This window comes from Mytilus edulis, chromosome 7 (genome assembly GCF_963676685.1).
Source record: "Mytilus edulis chromosome 7, xbMytEdul2.2, whole genome shotgun sequence".
Classification (NCBI taxonomy): Eukaryota; Metazoa; Mollusca; class Bivalvia; order Mytilida; family Mytilidae; genus Mytilus; species Mytilus edulis.
In genome coordinates this window covers 19,201,343-19,221,892 of record NC_092350.1, presented here as the reverse complement: position 1 = coordinate 19,221,892, position 20,550 = coordinate 19,201,343, and the positions used below count along the sequence as shown (strand labels likewise).

At 32.0% G+C, this 20,550-nt stretch overlaps 2 protein-coding genes across 2 annotated transcripts; both read left to right on the top strand.

The window, feature by feature from the left end:
- The first annotated feature begins 6,866 nt into the window (after positions 1 to 6,866).
- On the top strand, positions 6,867 to 8,364 carry LOC139480939 (galactose-3-O-sulfotransferase 2-like). Its single transcript, XM_071263922.1, has one exon. It carries the CDS (start codon positions 6,891 to 6,893, stop codon positions 8,193 to 8,195), a length of 1,305 nt encoding a protein of 434 aa, XP_071120023.1. The 5' UTR covers positions 6,867 to 6,890; the 3' UTR covers positions 8,196 to 8,364.
- A 5,144-nt stretch (positions 8,365 to 13,508) lies between these two features.
- LOC139480938 (galactose-3-O-sulfotransferase 2-like) lies at positions 13,509 to 18,637 on the top strand. The gene is made up of 2 exons (XM_071263920.1): positions 13,509 to 13,618; positions 16,406 to 18,637. Exons 1-2 carry the CDS (start codon positions 13,578 to 13,580, stop codon positions 17,724 to 17,726), a joined length of 1,362 nt encoding a protein of 453 aa, XP_071120021.1. The 5' UTR covers positions 13,509 to 13,577; the 3' UTR covers positions 17,727 to 18,637.
- Positions 18,638 to 20,550: the final 1,913 nt, after the last annotated feature.

Here is a 20,550-nt window from a genome sequence, read left to right as displayed (position 1 = left end):
CAATGTTGCATCATCAGAGATCTTATTAAGATATTCAACATTAAAAAACTGACAAAAGAGGTACAGTTTTTAAGATTTGGCTAAAAATTGAGGTAGAGACAAGATTTTACACTTTGACTTGGCACCTTTCTTTAAAATCAGTTTTTGTCGCGTTTCAGTGTCAACTGCTAACCTTCATAAAATATTCATTACTCAACCAATTTTCAAAAATAAAAGGCCATTTCACTCGTATTAGCTAGCAGAACTCAGAAAATAAGTTAAAAGGGAGAATTTGAAAAAAAGATTTACTATTAAGGTAGCAATACACAGTTAGGAGTTTAGTTTCGCATTTTGGCCCCTGTGGATTTTTAAAATAGGAAAGTTATTGTGTAATAAAAATCATTTTTAGACAGATGAGTGCTAATTTAGTCTTCAAAGATGGTTTATAAGTTCATCAAGATTATTTTTTACATGTTTTATGGGCTGTTTTCTGTTTGACCATCCGTATTTTCATAGTTAGACCGGCCATCGGTCCAGAAATTAATGTACTGTTTACAAACACTCTTTTTCTACGCGAAGTTTTTGACGCAATTTTACAAAAAAATGAGATGAAAGACATATGATTTTCATTGGATTTGCTGAATGATATATGTACACAGTTTCAGAAAAGGTATTACTTCAAATGATTGAAATTCTACTTTTAGCCAAATTTTGGGGAAATATGTGACATCTTTCCCCCCCTTTTTGCAATATTTTATAACAAATAAATGCAGATTGTTGCCATGGATACACCAAAAAGAAATTATATTTTACCATTGTATATACTGAATATACAATCTATGGAAGATTCTGATTACATACATATGCCCATATATGACACAAACAGTAAGCTTGATATTGCAAGAAAGCAATGAAAGGGGGATGGTAAAATTCATAAGGGCAAATTTTAATATTTTTTCCTAACTGTTTATTGCTACCTTATGGCATACTTACCAAGCTCAAAATTGTATAATTTAAGACTTTTCATGCCACAAATCTATTGATATTTAGATTCTAAATCAACTTCTGAGTAAATTAAGTGTTTAAGAATGACAATATATGTCAATTTTATTGTTTACAGTCCTTAGCAACCAAAATTAGACATTTTGACACAAGGCTTATATTTGTACTCTATCGGCTTAACTCTTGCTTCTGATGGATTGTGCTGCATGTAGTAGCCTAAGTATTGAACGCGTTGTTTTTTTTCTTGCGAATATATCAAATTATTGTTTTTATCAAGATTTCATGTTACATTTTGGCATATATTAAATGTATAGTTAAATCAGATGTAAGAAATTGATTCCCTATCACCAAGTTTTTTAATCAAGTCTTTGGTATGCAATAAGCATAAAGATTAACATTTTTATGCTTGAAATTGCTTAATGTTATACAATGTTGCATCATCAGAGATCTTATTAAGATATTCAACATTAAAAAACTGACAAAAGAGGTACAGTTTTTAAGATTTGGCTAAAAATTGAGGTAGAGACAAGATTTTACACTTTGACTTGGCACCTTTCTTTAAAATCAGTTTTTGTCGCGTTTCAGTGTCAACTGCTAACCTTCATAAAATATTCATTACTCAACCAATTTTCAAAAATAAAAGGCCATTTCACTCGTATTAGCTAGCAGAACTCAGAAAATAAGTTAAAAGGGAGAATTTGAAAAAAAGATTTACTATTAAGGTAGCAATACACAGTTAGGAGTTTAGTTTCGCATTTTGGCCCCTGTGGATTTTTAAAATAGGAAAGTTATTGTGTAATAAAAATCATTTTTAGACAGATGAGTGCTAATTTAGTCTTCAAAGATGGTTTATAAGTTCATCAAGATTATTTTTTACATGTTTTATGGGCTGTTTTCTGTTTGACCATCCGTATTTTCATAGTTAGACCGGCCATCGGTCCAGAAATTAATGTACTGTTTACAAACACTCTTTTTCTACGCGAAGTTTTTGACGCAATTTTACAAAAAAATGAGATGAAAGACATATGATTTTCATTGGATTTGCTGAATGATATATGTACACAGTTTCAGAAAAGGTATTACTTCAAATGATTGAAATTCTACTTTTAGCCAAATTTTGGGGAAATATGTGACATCTTTCCCCCCCTTTTTGCAATATTTTATAACAAATAAATGCAGATTGTTGCCATGGATACACCAAAAAGAAATTATATTTTACCATTGTATATACTGAATATACAATCTATGGAAGATTCTGATTACATACATATGCCCATATATGACACAAACAGTAAGCTTGATATTGCAAGAAAGCAATGAAAGGGGGATGGTAAAATTCATAAGGGCAAATTTTAATATTTTTTCCTAACTGTTTATTGCTACCTTATGGCATACTTACCAAGCTCAAAATTGTATAATTTAAGACTTTTCATGCCACAAATCTATTGATATTTAGATTCTAAATCAACTTCTGAGTAAATTAAGTGTTTAAGAATGACAATATATGTCAATTTTATTGTTTACAGTCCTTAGCAACCAAAATTAGACATTTTGACACAAGGCTTATATTTGTACTCTATCGGCTTAACTCTTGCTTCTGATGGATTGTGCTGCATGTAGTAGCCTAAGTATTGAACGCGTTGTTTTTTTTCTTGCGAATATATCAAATTATTGTTTTTATCAAGATTTCATGTTACATTTTGGCATATATTAAATGTATAGTTAAATCAGATGTAAGAAATTGATTCCCTATCACCAAGTTTTTTAATCAAGTCTTTGGTATGCAATAAGCATAAAGATTAACATTTTTATGCTTGAAATTGCTTAATGTTATACAATGTTGCATCATCAGAGATCTTATTAAGATATTCAACATTAAAAAACTGACAAAAGAGGTACAGTTTTTAAGATTTGGCTAAAAATTGAGGTAGAGACAAGATTTTACACTTTGACTTGGCACCTTTCTTTAAAATCAGTTTTTGTCGCGTTTCAGTGTCAACTGCTAACCTTCATAAAATATTCATTACTCAACCAATTTTCAAAAATAAAAGGCCATTTCACTCGTATTAGCTAGCAGAACTCAGAAAATAAGTTAAAAGGGAGAATTTGAAAAAAAGATTTACTATTAAGGTAGCAATACACAGTTAGGAGTTTAGTTTCGCATTTTGGCCCCTGTGGATTTTTAAAATAGGAAAGTTATTGTGTAATAAAAATCATTTTTAGACAGATGAGTGCTAATTTAGTCTTCAAAGATGGTTTATAAGTTCATCAAGATTATTTTTTACATGTTTTATGGGCTGTTTTCTGTTTGACCATCCGTATTTTCATAGTTAGACCGGCCATCGGTCCAGAAATTAATGTACTGTTTACAAACACTCTTTTTCTACGCGAAGTTTTTGACGCAATTTTACAAAAAAATGAGATGAAAGACATATGATTTTCATTGGATTTGCTGAATGATATATGTACACAGTTTCAGAAAAGGTATTACTTCAAATGATTGAAATTCTACTTTTAGCCAAATTTTGGGGAAATATGTGACATCTTTCCCCCCCTTTTTGCAATATTTTATAACAAATAAATGCAGATTGTTGCCATGGATACACCAAAAAGAAATTATATTTTACCATTGTATATACTGAATATACAATCTATGGAAGATTCTGATTACATACATATGCCCATATATGACACAAACAGTAAGCTTGATATTGCAAGAAAGCAATGAAAGGGGGATGGTAAAATTCATAAGGGCAAATTTTAATATTTTTTCCTAACTGTTTATTGCTACCTTATGGCATACTTACCAAGCTCAAAATTGTATAATTTAAGACTTTTCATGCCACAAATCTATTGATATTTAGATTCTAAATCAACTTCTGAGTAAATTAAGTGTTTAAGAATGACAATATATGTCAATTTTATTGTTTACAGTCCTTAGCAACCAAAATTAGACATTTTGACACAAGGCTTATATTTGTACTCTATCGGCTTAACTCTTGCTTCTGATGGATTGTGCTGCATGTAGTAGCCTAAGTATTGAACGCGTTGTTTTTTTTCTTGCGAATATATCAAATTATTGTTTTTATCAAGATTTCATGTTACATTTTGGCATATATTAAATGTATAGTTAAATCAGATGTAAGAAATTGATTCCCTATCACCAAGTTTTTTAATCAAGTCTTTGGTATGCAATAAGCATAAAGATTAACATTTTTATGCTTGAAATTGCTTAATGTTATACAATGTTGCATCATCAGAGATCTTATTAAGATATTCAACATTAAAAAACTGACAAAAGAGGTACAGTTTTTAAGATTTGGCTAAAAATTGAGGTAGAGACAAGATTTTACACTTTGACTTGGCACCTTTCTTTAAAATCAGTTTTTGTCGCGTTTCAGTGTCAACTGCTAACCTTCATAAAATATTCATTACTCAACCAATTTTCAAAAATAAAAGGCCATTTCACTCGTATTAGCTAGCAGAACTCAGAAAATAAGTTAAAAGGGAGAATTTGAAAAAAAGATTTACTATTAAGGTAGCAATACACAGTTAGGAGTTTAGTTTCGCATTTTGGCCCCTGTGGATTTTTAAAATAGGAAAGTTATTGTGTAATAAAAATCATTTTTAGACAGATGAGTGCTAATTTAGTCTTCAAAGATGGTTTATAAGTTCATCAAGATTATTTTTTACATGTTTTATGGGCTGTTTTCTGTTTGACCATCCGTATTTTCATAGTTAGACCGGCCATCGGTCCAGAAATTAATGTACTGTTTACAAACACTCTTTTTCTACGCGAAGTTTTTGACGCAATTTTACAAAAAAATGAGATGAAAGACATATGATTTTCATTGGATTTGCTGAATGATATATGTACACAGTTTCAGAAAAGGTATTACTTCAAATGATTGAAATTCTACTTTTAGCCAAATTTTGGGGAAATATGTGACATCTTTCCCCCCCTTTTTGCAATATTTTATAACAAATAAATGCAGATTGTTGCCATGGATACACCAAAAAGAAATTATATTTTACCATTGTATATACTGAATATACAATCTATGGAAGATTCTGATTACATACATATGCCCATATATGACACAAACAGTAAGCTTGATATTGCAAGAAAGCAATGAAAGGGGGATGGTAAAATTCATAAGGGCAAATTTTAATATTTTTTCCTAACTGTTTATTGCTACCTTATGTCTTTTGAACACCGGTATACGACTGTTACCTCTCATTATACTTTATAGACATTTTCGTATCAGCTTTGACGGGAATCGGACTGAAGATTTGCAGATTCGTCGTAATTAGTTTAAGTTGACTGATAGGGTTTGGATCCCGCTAACATGTTTAACCCCGCCACATCATTTATGTATGTGTCTGTCCCAAGTCAGGAGCCTGTAATTCAGTGGTTGTCGTTTGTTTGTGTGTCACATATTTGTTTTTCGTTCATTTTTGGTACACGAAATAAGTCCGTTAGTTTTCTCGTTTGAAATGTTTTACATTGTCATATGCGGGCCTATTATAGCTGACTATGCGGTATGGGTTTTGCTCATTGTTGAAGTCCGTATGGTGATCTATAGTTTTTAATGTCTGTGTCATTTTGGTCTCTTGTGGACAGTTGTCGCATTGCCAATCATACCACATCTTCTTTTTTATATGATATATTCCAAACGTTTCAAATTATCTATGTGATATATACCCATGATTGATATAAGGTAGCACTCCACAGTTAGAAAATAAAATAAAAAATGAGCCACAAAATGTTTTATCATCTCCTATTCCTGGATTTCTAATACATTAACCTAACTGTTTGTGTTGTACATGTGCATATGTATGTAATCAGTATATTCCATAGATTTGATTTTCAAAAGTTAAAAGAGTGAAAATTAATTCCTTTTATGTGTATCCATGGCAACATTCTGCATTTATTTACCATAAAATATTGCAAAAAGGGGGGTGGACATGTCACATATCCCCCCAAAATTTTGATCAAACTAGAATTTCAATGCCTTTGAGTGATACCTTTTTAGAAACTGTTTTCATAAATCTTCCTAATGATCAAATAAAAAATGGGTGTCTTTCGCCTCATTTTTTCGTAAAATCCAATCACAAAGTTCGTGCGATAAAAAGTTGGAAAAAAACATTGCAATAATTGCCGGACCAATGTATGGTAGGGACATGCAAATACGGACTGTCATACAGAAAACAGCCTATATTACATACATTACATAATCTTGATGTTCATATAAACCCAATACAAAGGCTATTTTAATACTCAGCTATCCAAAAATGAATTTTATTGCACACTAGCTCTTATATTTGAAAAATCCACAGGGGCCAAAATGCGAAACTACACACCTAACTGTGGAGTGCTACCTAATATGTATTTGTTAAATGGCATGTTTCACCTTGCAGTATTATCAAACAATATGTATTACCAAAAAAATATGAGATCAATGTAAAACTAAAATTTGACTGAAGAATAAAGGCAACAGTAGTATACCGCTGTTCGATAGTCATAAATCGACTGAGAGAAAACAAATCGGGATTACAAACTAAAACTGAGGGGAACACATCCACTTTAAGAGGGAAACAACGAAACAACAGAAAAGTGTCACAAAAAACATCTGCTATTCGTTCCCTATGATGCAAATCTAGTTTGAACTTAGAAAATAAATCTAGTTTGGATTCAAAAATGGATTATGTCAGCAAAACTCTTTAAAAGCCATTATTCTTGTGACTTATTTCAGTAGATACTGCAAAAAAATTATGTCTTACAAATGTTCTGAACTGGTAAAATAGAAAATTACGAATTGTAACAACCTATATTAATTTATAAAAGAATGTACAAAACCTTTTTTTTCATTTATTTCAGATTGACTATTTTATCTATACCGATCGTCATGCTTACGACATATGCATTACTTCACGAAGGTAGATATCTTTCAGCCACCAAGTCGAATGTTGCCGATGAAAAACGAAAAAACATGACTGTTCACAACTCCGTCAGATCTATATTTGTTTCCACTTCTCCGTCATCTTTCTCTCAAAGAAATGAATCAAGAGCAAAAATTGGGCAACTAACATCCGAGAAGAGTGTTGTGCTTACATCATTGTTAGATCCTAGATTGGTCTCGACAAATTATTCAACCGAAATTGAAATGACCAAAGTACCTTATAAACGAGTAGCATTTCTGAAAGTCCACAAAGCAGGAAGTACGACAGCACAGAACATATTTCTACGTTATGGTGAATCTCGCAACCTCACGTTTGTACTTCCAATTATTCGACAAGAACATTGGGATAATGTTATCGATTTACAATCGACTTTGAATGACAGAAATATTTTACCTCCTCCAAAAAATAAAACATACGACATCTTATGCTGCCACGTTTTATACGACAGTGAAGCTTTTCATAAGTATATGCCAAATGATACAGCGTATATAGGCATTGTTCGCGAACCATTTGATCAGTTCTTGTCGACCTTGAACTATTTCAGAGCTCCATATATTTTTGAAAAAATAAAATCACAAAGTAAAGTTTTAAAGTTTCTGCAAAATCCTACTCAGTATGAAAATGGTTTACCATATAAGAGGTCAATGACAAACAACAGAATGGCAGTTGAATTTGGTTTCCCTTCTAATCTCTTTCGTCAATATTTAGAAGAAGACAGCATGAATTATTTAACGAAACTTGATAAAGAATTCCAGTTTGTGATTATAATGGAATATTTTACTGAGTCTGTAGTTATGATGAGACGTATATTAGGATGGACTATAAAGGATGTTTTGTATTTAAAGAAAAATGCAGCACGAAAGTCATATTCATTCGCCGATAACACTCACAGACATATGTACGAAAGACACGCTAAGTTAGACTACGACTTGTACAATTTCTTTTACAAACGCCTGTGGTCACAGATTCAAAAGGAGGGTCTAGACTTTCATTTAGAATTGTTATATTTTGATCGATTACGTAAAGAAGTAGAGGACTATTGTATGCATACAGTAGATAAAAGAAGCGGTTACATAATAGCGGCTTCTAAGTGGTCTGCGGCATTTGTGGTTTCTCGAGACGATTGTGATTATCTTAAAAAGAATGAGATGTTTTTTGTGGAGAGAATAAGAAAGCGTCAATATGGATTTCAAAAAAGAGGAAATTTGATGGAAGCTTTATATTCAAGGTTACATGGATCCCATAAATGATGATTTTTTTTACATAACGGAATGTTGTCCCCAGATTAGACCCTCATATAACATCTTTAATTGCACCCATGTTCTCTGCGTGTCCAGTAAAACATGAAATACCCCTATAAAATGACGCAAAAGAAATTCAAAGAAAATCAAACATGCATTAATTTTGAAATTACATATTCTCGCTCATATATTGTACTTTTTATCGAGAAAAAAAAGTTTTAGTCGGATAGTATTTCTAATAGTTTAAAGTTTATATATGTTAGCTCAGCATTCCGAGAAAGTAGCCACGTGAGTCTTTATTTCACGTAAAAGTACATTAGAAAGTATTTCGATATCATATGGGACCGGAAGGGAAAACATAGAGGCAGTAAATTATCTTTCTTACCTCAGGAAAAAGTATATAGAAACCGTGTAAAGTTAGCTATCATCTGACATTGAAAGTGGTATTTTGTACATCGAGATTAACCTACCCCTCCCCCTTTTCCCCCCATATAAAACAAAAGTCCACCGAAAGTGACCTTATTTTTACAGAAAGTGTTCTTGTTCATGTAAAAGTACAAATACAAAATATTTCATATCATTTAAAAGTGGAGGAGAGAACTCGGAAGTGGCAATTCATCTTCCTTACCCCAGAAGAATATATGAAAACTATATTTTATTCGGAAACTTGTACTGTACTGTTAGCTATCATATGACATTGGAAGGGTCTTTTTGTACAACGAGAAGCAAAACTCAGTAAATCGCATTTTTGTTTTAAAGAAAATAACCTCTAATTATATGGGGTTTTTTTTATAGAAAATATGTACTTTCTGACAGCATTTTTTTTTAAGTGTGAGTAAATTATTTGAAATGATTATTCCCTTAAAAATTGTATAAAAGTTCTTTAAATCTTAAATAATTATAAAAAGAGAAATAAAAAAACGTTTAATTGCTCTTTGAACGACGAGTTTTTAATATAATGCATAGCTATATTTTATAAACACGCAGGTAACAACCCAACACTAACAAAACCATTTAGATTTATGATGATTTATGACAATGACTCATTGCACATGTGGCTTACTTGACTTACACAAATAACATTAGTTTCTTGAAGTCATTGTTTGTCAAATTTGTTTTCAAACAAATTTATTGTACGTACAATAGAAAGATAAACAACAACATCTTGCAAATAGGTAATTTATCATTCAGCTGATGGACAGAATAATATTACAATTGAATAGTATAACTATGAAAGGATGCAGTATATCAGACTAAATTTCAGTCTAAAGATTTGTGCAACGTTGCTTTTAGAAGATAATTATATTATTTTGACATTAGCAAACAGTAAAATAACAAAAACACCGAACATTAAGAGAAATTTAAAACGCGTAGTACTGTAATCATGATAAAATCAAAAGCTCAAACACATCTGACGAATGAAAAACAAATGTCGAAATCTTTTTTTATGTAGAAAATTGTATATTAAACCTGGTTTCATAGTTAGCTAAATGTGGTATTTGTATGACAGTCGCATTTTATTTCATTATACTGACAACAATGTATGAGTAAAACAATCAGATATAATAGGGAAAAACGTCAAAACATGAAGTACAGCAGTCAACGTTGTAATATAATCTTAATCAGTATAAAACGAATAACTTTTTCAACAAAGAAACACAAAGGGGCATAAAGACACTCTATAGGTAAAGTACCAAACAAAATTAAACGAGAAGAATTCAAAATTGACCATAGCACAATGTCAGAATGTATAAGTACCGAGCCACATCGAACGTATATATTCAAGACTGAACAGTAAAAGTTAAAAATGCATATCATGTAGTATTTGTGAAATTGATGCGGAATATTCATCATCAAGGTCTCCGAAACATCCAATAACATTTTGTTTAAATAGGACGAGTCGTTCTTTGATATAACTTTTGATTATCAACTTTCTGCCCCGACACTAGTGACGTTTCTTAAAGTCTGAGTGGCATATTAAAGATCACATACCAAATATTATAGAATGTAAATAACACTTTAACTTTTGCATGGCACTAAATATTTTGTAGTTTTTTGCGACGAATATTTCTGAATGCTACATCTTTGCAGTATTGCAACACGTTTGCCACCACACATACCGGCATTTCAAGAAGCAGTATTTGGTTTATAAAATTAAGTTCGAACCAGCTGAAAACCCATTTGGTTGCCGAAAGTTATCATTTGAACTCGGAAAATAGTTTGATTGTGAGAATAAGATCGTTCGGTATGATTGTCTATGAGACATAAGGTAGAATTTTACAACTATATTATAGGTAATAGTACGGCTTTCAACAATAAGTATAACCCATACCGCATTGTAAGCTATTTGAGGCCCTGTATAACGAATGTAAACTTAATTCAAACGAGAAAATCAACGACCTGCTTTATGTTCAAAACAATACACGTGAAAAAGGCAAATGTGATATACAGCGACAAACAAATACAACAAATACTGAATTACAGGCATTCTGATTTTGTTCAGACACACAGTGTATTTGTTTAACCGATTTCTTAGATTTTTAATGATTCTGAATGAACCATGGATTTTTAAATGCTTATGACAGAACCAAGGCTTTTAACACGGGTTAGTAGTAAGATAGATCATATGGAATTATTTTATTTTTAATCTAAGCTTTTTAACATTTTGATCCTTTTTGTTATTTACATATAATGGCAGTGCATTAAAGTTTTCATCTTTATTACTGTACCACAAACTACAACGATGATTTCAAACAAAACAACAACAAAACATTAGATTTGAATAATCTAATTTACAATATAATATTAACCATGAATTTATTCACAACAGATCGAATTACTTATCATACCGCAAACAATAGCTTAATAAACTCACAAGCAAACTCACAGATGAGATGAAATCAAAGTTCTTTGAACAAAGCGTTTTATTGTCTTGTCTGTCTTATACAACACTGTGAATACTTTCCGGGTTTGGCTTTGTTTTCTCGCTGTGATTTTGAGATTGTTCGTTTCAGTTTTGAATTTGACAAGGATAGCAATAGAGAACATCCTTCTGTTTGTGCCATGCAAGGTTGAACAAAAAGAAGAAGACAACGCTTCGAACGCCAAGCAGGAGTTACGAACAACTCCGCTGCTAAAATTGGTTACACGCCATTATTTCGACAGCCCATTGGTCCGACAACCCATTAGTCCGACAACCCAATATTCTGACAACCCATTGCTCCGACAGCTCAATAATCCGACAACCCATTAGTCCGACACTTTTCAAGTATCAGGGTATCAGGGTAAAATAAATTTATCTGTCTGTATTATTGCGTATATGTCATAACATATCTCAAGAAATCACTCTGTATATATATATTACATAGGTAGTTCGAATACTTTCTATATACTCAATTCGAAATCTGTATATAGAATAGAACAGAATAGAATATTTAATTTTCCAAATTACAGGGTCTATAAAGAGCATACAAATCATGAACAACAAGTGAAAGTGCTAGCTACTGATTATTGATGATATCTCCGCCCAAATATTATGATATTAACAGGAAGTTGTTGAGTTTTGAATCTGAAAAAAGCACCACCCGGTTTAGCTGACTGATGATAACATTGAAACCAAATTTAAGAAATCCGTGTAATGTAGTTCCTGAGAAAAATGTGACGAAAATTTTCAACTTGGCTATCATTTGAAAAGTGTTCGGTAGACAGGAAGTTGTTGAATGATGAATCTACAAAACGCACCACACTGTATATACATTTTTTGTAAGTCATTTCAAAACATGACGTCACATAAATTAAATCGCTAGATTCGCAGGTTTTCTGTTACGAGAACTATTCGTATACTATTCGTATACTATTGTATCAAAATGGATTTCTGAGGTAGGGTTTTATTTTATGCTGTTTTCTATTCTATTCTATTGCATTATTTGCATATTTTCTGATTTCAGCAAGTCAACATGGCGGCTCCTTAGTTACGAAATGTCAACTTTTGACTTGACGGTAGCTTACGAGAAAAGCATGTAAAGCAAAAATGGCAAATATTGGGTTTGATAATTACAAGAATCAAACATATTTTTTCTAGCGGTTATTCACGAAATAATCCATGCAAGCTACAGATGTATTAGAATGTTTGAGCTTTATCTAACAGGGTGTAAAAAGAACAGCCACACACACTGCATACCCGACACCGCTTCAGGTTAATTTTATTCCTCGTTAACGCTCAGGATAAAATTCGAATATCACGGCCCGGGCCATGTTTCAATTTCCAACAAATCTATGGCTTCCATGAATTATTTCCTTATTTTTCAAAATTGAATTCCTACGGAAATAATATTTGTAATTTTATATAAATAAGTCTAGTCTGGTCACCCATTGCTTTCACGATCAAAATAACGCGTTGCCTCATCTTTCACGATCAATTTTGATTAGAAACAAGCATCATGTCCAGGACCTGATATTGTAAAATATCTATATGTTACCTAAGAGAGCTTTACGATTTAAAATCAAGTACACTTAATAACGTCTTTCAAAAAATTTGCCATGGGGTTATAGGAGAAAGAAAGGACGATAATTCTAGTAACCTCTCTACATTCCCTAATTTGTTTTCATTGAGAAATAAAAACAATTTTGTTTTCAGATCTGCTGTTTTCAAATATTATTCAGTGCTATTGTTGTACACTTGGGCAACGTATATTACGTTTTTATTTGTGATATGCTTTACAACATATGGTGTAGATATGCAAAACGGGTGCACTTATAAAACTATATTTTATAAAATCATTGCTTATTTTACTTAAGATGGTACCAAACAAATTGACTTTAACTAATTTGACTCGTTTAATTTTCCTTAGATTTTGACAAAATAACTACTTTGAACCTTTAAAAAAATATAAGAATTTCAAAAAACATTGAACTACACTCTTTATCAGAAAAAAAAAATCATTGGATATGTAGCAATTTGAAAAACGCTAATTTTGATCATTAAAAGAAGCTTAATATTTCCTTAACAATAGAACGTAATAAAAACGTTCAGCTTTTTGTATCATGTTATCTCCCTGTAGTGTTATGTAGCACCTCAATCTTCAAATATTCTAACCATTTAGCAAATCATTTAAACATATTAAATCCCAAGTAAATTAAAGCTATTGGAATATCTACTTCGATATGAAATAATGAAACATTGTTTGAAATCTTCTGAAACAATCATGTCTTGTAAAAATAATCAGTGTATTGTTACATCTTTTTACAATATAATAGATATAGTAAGTAACATATTGCAAGGCATATTTTACGAATCAATCAGTTGAAAAGGTGTATCTCATTAACTATGTTATACGAACAAAAGAACGACACACCATACTAGTTGGATATACATCGCATTATCTATCATAAATGTCTGCTTTCCGCGATGTTGATATGGCTTATACACGCACGTAAGTTTGTTTCATATCTCGAAAATATGATATTAAAAGAAATGAAAGTTAAATTAGAATCTGTGAAAAAGGTGTATATCTTAATGGTTACTGTTTTTCTTTCTAACATATTTGTTTGTTTTTATAATGAATAAGATAATTGCACAATAATGACTGCTGAACCCCTATTTTTGACGTTTTTACCTATTATGTCTATTTGGTGTGCTCACACATTGTTGTCAATATAATGGAATTATATGCGTTGCCATAAAATTGAGAGATTAGCAAGCTAATAAAACAAGGTTGAATCCAACATTTTCTACATAAGTACCAATTCAGAAATATGACAGTTGTTATCCATTCGTTTTGTGTGTTTGAGCTCATGATTTTGTCATTAGCTTAGGGACTCTTTGTTTTAAATGTTTCCTAGGAAGTCGGTATTTTTGTATTTTCATTTTCTTCTAAAAGTAATAACAAATTTATAACATGGGTGGTAGATAAAAGAAAAATAGTATCGACGTTTAACGCAGAGATAGAAGAGGAACCACTGAAAAATGTCACTATTTCCAGCTTTATCATAAATGATTAATTTAGATTGAATAAATCATAGAGTTGTTGATATGATCATAAATATCTAAAACTGAATCTGCATTGAGTATATATTTATAAAACACAACAAAAACTTTACTCGATCTTCTACCCTTGTTAGGGGTATTGATGGCCAAGTGGTTCTTCTACTGTTATTACTGGCCAGTCAACACTGAGGTTATGAGCTCGAACCCCGCTCGTGCGAGTGTACTCGACTCCAATCTTAGTTGACTAGGATTTTAGTTTTTCTTCGGACACTTCGGCTTCCTCCAGCCATAAAAACTGACAGCCATGAAATAGCTCAAAAGTGGCACTTAAATAAAGGCAACAGTAGTATACCGCTGTTCAAAACTCATAAATCCATGGACAAAAAACAAAATCGGGGTAACAAACTAAAACCGAGGGAAACGCATTAAATATAAGAGGAGAACAACGACATAACACTGAAACGTAACACACACAGAAACGGACCAAGCATCAGACAAAACACCACGAGAATAACAAATATAACATGAAAACCAAATACATGAATTTGGGATAGACAAGTACCGTGCCACGTCTTATCTCAATTTCTCAAAAATAAGAGAAAACACAAACGACTCAACGTTAAAATGCAACACACACAGAAACGAACAATAATATAACAATGGCCATCTTCCTGACTTGGTACAGGACACTTAAAAGTGGCGTTAAAACACCAACAATCTATCAATGGATACTACTCAAATTTTTGTGACCTAAAACAATTGATCGAGTAGTCCTTGTTTCGACAATAACTATAAATAATTCTTTCCCATCAGACGCAACTAACAAAGTTTAATGTTTTTCATTGATTTTCTTTGTTTAAAACGTTATTTGTTTTTGGTGATGTAGTTTATAACACAATGCTGACTACTGAGCCCTATTTTTTTTTACAATTGCATCTATCATATCTGGTTGGGTTTTTTTCACACAAATTATATGCGACTGTTAAACAAGTGAGCGATTTAGTTAGCTATAATACTCGGTTTAATTAAACATTTTCTACATAAGAAAATGCTGTCACCAAGTCAGGAATATAACAGTTCCTTTGTTGAATGAGTTTGAGCTTTTGATTTTGCAGTTTGAAAAAGGACTTTCCGTTTAGAATTTACATACGAGTTGGTTATTTTTTGGTATTGTACTTTTGACCTCTGTATTCCAAAACTTATCTAAACGTGCCAAACAGTATCAAATAAAAAGAACGGCAATACCATAGAATGCACGTAAAAAATAAATCCAGTGTAAGATTAATACCTTGTATGACTAGTGATATCCTAAAAATGCGGTAACTTAGTTTGGACTTATCAGGTCTTTGCATCCGAACTAAACACATTTATTCTAAAATACAGTTGTTGGCATGACACGGGTTATGTTCTTCTCATATATATTATGATGGTATGATACTAAACCCCTAACGGGAAGGATTGGGCCTGATGTTCATATGATGAAATCATAATCTTTCAGTCAGTTTAATTGAAGTCTGGAGCTGGCATGTCAGTTAACTGCTAGTAGTCTGTTGTTATTTATGTATTATTGTCATTTTGTTTATTTTCTTTGGTTACATCTTCTGACATCAGACTCGGATTTCTCTTGAACTGAATTTTAATGTGCGTATTGTTATGCGTTTACTTTACTACATTGGTGAGAGGTATAGGGGGAGGGTTGAGATCTCACAAACATGTTTAACCCCGCCGCATTTTTGCGCCTGTCCCAAGTCAGGAGCCTCTGGCCTTTGTTAGTCTTGTATTATTTTAATTTTAGTTTCTTGTGTACAATTTGGAAATTAGTATGGCGTTCATTATCACTGGACTAGTATATATTTGTTTAGGGGCCAGCTGAAGGACGCCTCCGGGTGCGGGAATTTCTCGCTACATTGAAGACCTGTTGGTGACCCTCTGCTGTTGTTGTTTTTTATTTGGTCGGGTTGTTGTCTCTTTGACACATTCCCCATTTCCATTCTCAATTTAATATAACGCTAAACGTATTCGCGATCAAGAGACCGACAACTTACGAATTGTTATATTTTTTTAAAAGTCGTGTTCTCATAAAATATTTCAGTAAATGCTGTGTAAAATAATATTTCAAACTGGTGCTGAACTGGAATTCTTTTCAAATAGAAAGTTGTAAACTGTAACAACTACTTATACATTGTATAATTAACTAAGAACACAAGTTTATAACACTTTTTTTTAATTCCAGATTGACTGTTTTATCTATACCGATCGTCATGGTGACAATATATGCACTACTTCACGAAGGTAAATATCTTTCAGCCACCAAGTCGAATGTGCCCGATAAAATTCAACAAAACAAAACTGTGCATAACTCCGTCAGCTCTAAAGGTGTTTTCGTTTCTCCGTCCTCTCTGTCTCAAAGAAATGAATCCAGAGCTTTATTTGGGAAACGAATATCTAAGAAGAGTATCATGCTTACACCGCTTTCAGACCCTAGATTGGTCTCGACAAATTATTCACTCGAAATTGAAATGACCAAAATACCTTATAAACGAGTAGCATTTCTGAAAGTCCACAAAGCAGGAAGTACGACAGCACAGAACATATTTCTACGTTATGGTGAATCTCGTAACCTCACGTTTGTTCTTCCAATAATTCGACAAGATCATTGGGATAATGTTATTGATATAGAATCAACATTGACTGACAAAAATATTCTACCTCCCCCACTAAATAAAACATACGACATATTATGCTGCCACGTTTTATACGACAGTGAAGCTTTTCATAAGTATATGCCAACTGACACAGCGTATATAGGCATTGTTCGCGAACCATTTGATCAGTTCTTGTCGACTTTAAATTATTTCAGAGCTCCAAATATTTTTGAAGAAATAAAAGCACTCAATAAAGTTTTAAAGTATCTGCAAAATCCTACTCAGTATGAACATGGTATACCATATAAGTGGTCACTGACAAACAACAGAATGGCAGCTGAATTCGGATTTCCTTCTAATCTCTTTGATCAATATTTAGAAGAAGAAAGTATGGAGTATTTGAGGAAACTTGATAAAGAATTCCAGTTTGTGATTATAATGGAATATTTTACTGAGTCTGTAGTTATGATGAGACGTATATTAGGATGGACTATAAAGGATGTTTTGTATTTAAAGAAAAATTTAGCACGAAAGTCATATTCATTCGCTGACAACACTCACAGATATATGTACGAAAGATACGCTAAGTTAGACTACGACTTGTACAATTTCTTTTACAAACGCATGTGGTCACAGATTCAAAAGGAGGGTCTGGACTTTCATTTAGAATTGTTATATTTTGATCGGTTACGTAAAGAAGTAGAGGATTATTGTAGGTCTAAAGTAGATAAAAGCAGCGGTTATATAGTCGCAGCTTCTAGGTGGTCTGCGGCATTCGTGGTTTCTCGAGACGATTGTGATTATCTAGATATGTATGAGATGTTATTTGTGGAGAAAATAAGAAGGCGTCAATATGGTTTTCAAAAAAGAGGAAATTTAATGGAAGAAATATTTAGTAATCATAAATGATTTTTTTTAATATAACAGAATGTTGTTCTTGGACATATTACCAGTTATATTACATCACTAATAGTACCCAATTTCTCTGTGGGGCCAGACAAAATTGAAATACACCCATGTAATAGCACTCTAGCTTTAATCGAACATCTTTAAATTTCATCTGTTGGGAAACTGAGAAACCTTTGTAAGTTGTAAGTTCATAGAATGGCTTATTGTCTTGTCCATTTGTCATTTGTATGTTCTATTATTCTATTTTTTTGTAAATTTCATTGATTTTTACGACAGCAGCTGAATGATGAAATAAATTTAACGTATATATTTTCACTGAATCAACTTTTTAAAACAATATTGATGGAAGACCACCAATTCAAAGTCCCTATCTATCCAACCAAATTTTGCAATGTTTAAAGCTTTCTGAACAGTTTACCTTGGGTTTAACTTAACAGATACATTGTACATGTTTCACCTTTGTACATGCCAGTTTTCAACCAATGTTTAAAGTCTTCTAGGAAAGAACTGCATTTCAGAATAATCCCTGGGTTTTTTTCTGGAAATTTTAAATTGATATATTATAGAGCGCAATAATCCACCTTTTTCAATGCAAACTCATAGACAAGTAAATTTTAGCTCAAAGTCGTATAATAAAAAAAATCACCAAAAGTTTCATTTCTGCAAATGTGTTGGTTAGTTTAAGTAAACTATGCCATAGAAAGCACATATTGTGCCAGAGATGGGTGAATTTTACAAACGTTCTTACTTGAAAGGAGTACATTGTTGGTTCGACACCAATAAACATAGAATATAATATACATATATACTCCTTATAGCGGATTCATGTTCAAGAATATTGGACATTTCCAAGCGAGATAACCCATGTTGTTTAAGAAATTTTTATGAAAACTCTGAGAGTCTTAAATTGCTCACCGAGATATGATTTTATTATGACACATGATATCTCGTATGTGTCTTTAAAGTAAGTCTTCATAATTTTGGTAAATTGACATAACCTTGGTTTGGAATGTATCTGTGTTATTATATTGTTAATTTTTTTTCTCGAAATGTATCATGGCCACGGTAGATTAAAGTCATAAACAAAATACGTCATTTTGATACAATTTTCTGTATCAAGTCTCTTAAAATTTGATAGAACTTTCAATAACAATTACCACTTGTTATTTCTAAATACTGAAATTGGGCAAAGCGGAAACTATTATAAAGTCAACCTTTCTATTATGTCGATCCATTTGTATACTGTGCATACGACATCTGTCGAACGGAGGTTTGGAATTTGCATTTCAAACTGCAGTCAACAACAGAAAACATTGATTCAAAATTTTTTTTTCTTGATAATTAGATTGTTTCATCATTTTTACACTCTTACCTGCTATGGAAAAATTAACTGCGACGAAAAATGGAATTTTTATGATTTTTTTAAAGTATCAACCCATAGTCAAAGGTACAATAACCACAATAAAAACATGGGGGGAAGTAAAAAATATGAATGTTATTTTCAAATGGCCATTGACAACAGTAAACGCTGAATTAAATAAAAAAAATTTTGAAGAATCATTTTTGGAAATCCTTCTTAAAGTTCACTTGCTATGGATTTTTTTTATCCCATTTAAGGTAAAAACGATATATTAAAAATTATAACAGGGTATAAGTGTTTCCCGATTACATCAATGACAACTATTCATAAGATTTATCAATGACATAGCACGTGTACAGATTAATGTAAAACATTCTTGTGTATGCTTATTTAACATGACCACCTTTGATAACTATTTAGTATACCGATACATTTTCACTTCTGTTCCCGTGATCCTAACAAGATATCTTATTTATATTCACCTATGTACTTAACCTATTTCACTCTTTTTTGTTAATAGTTATAGGTTATAGCTTTTTTGACATTGTTTGTCATATATCGAATTCATTCGTTCAGTGTATATTTACTTGTTTTTTGTTTTAAATATTTCTTTTTGATCGAGTTAGCCATTTGAATTGAAATTTTATAGTGTTTTTTTTTCTGTGTTGTAATTATATACTACTGTTTCAGGTTAGGGTAAGGTTGACGTCTATTAAAACATCTCAACCCGCTGCATTTGTTTGCACCTCTCCTAAGTCATAAACCTGATGTCAAGCGGTTGTCGTTTGTTGATATGGTCATATTATTTCTCATTTCTTTTTTTTATATATATATATAGAATAGACCTGGGGCTCTTTATAGCTTGCTGTTCGGTGTGAACCAAAGTTCTGTATTGAAGGAGTACTTTGACCTATAATGGTTTATTTTTTACTCATTGTGACTCGGATGGATAATTGTCTCAATGACACTTAATACCACATCTTCTTATTTCTACTATAGGTTATGATGATTCCCATTTTATTAAAATGCATTTTATTTGAGGGTAAGAAAGACGACTCTGGTGTTTTGTTTATCTGTAAATTGTTTTATGTCACTTCTAAAGAACTACTGTACCTAGTCTTATGAAGCGTATTACGTAACTTATATGAAGAAACCTGTGTTTTTGTAACTCGATATAGAAAGATGTGGTGTGAGTGCCAATGTGACAACTCTCCATCCAAATAACAATTTATAAAAGTAAACCATTATAGGTCAATGTACGGCCTTCAACGCGGAGCGTTGGCTCACACCGAACAACAAGCTATAAAGGGCCCAAAATAACTAGTGTAAAACCATTCAAACGGGGAAACCAACGGTCTAGTCTATATAAAAAACGCAAAACGAGAAACACGTATAATTTACATACACAAACGACAACTACTGTACATCAGATTCCTGACTTAAGACAGGTGCAAACATTGCAGC

Coding starts and splice junctions, on each gene's coding strand:
- LOC139480939 (XM_071263922.1), top strand. CDS start 6,891: ATGCTTACGACATATGCATTACTTCACGAAGGTAGATATCTTTCAGCC.
- LOC139480938 (XM_071263920.1), top strand. CDS start 13,578: ATGTCTGCTTTCCGCGATGTTGATATGGCTTATACACGCAC. Junction 13,619..16,405: donor GATATGGCTTATACACGCAC/GTAAGTTTGTTT, acceptor TTTTAATTCCAG/ATTGACTGTTTTATCTATAC.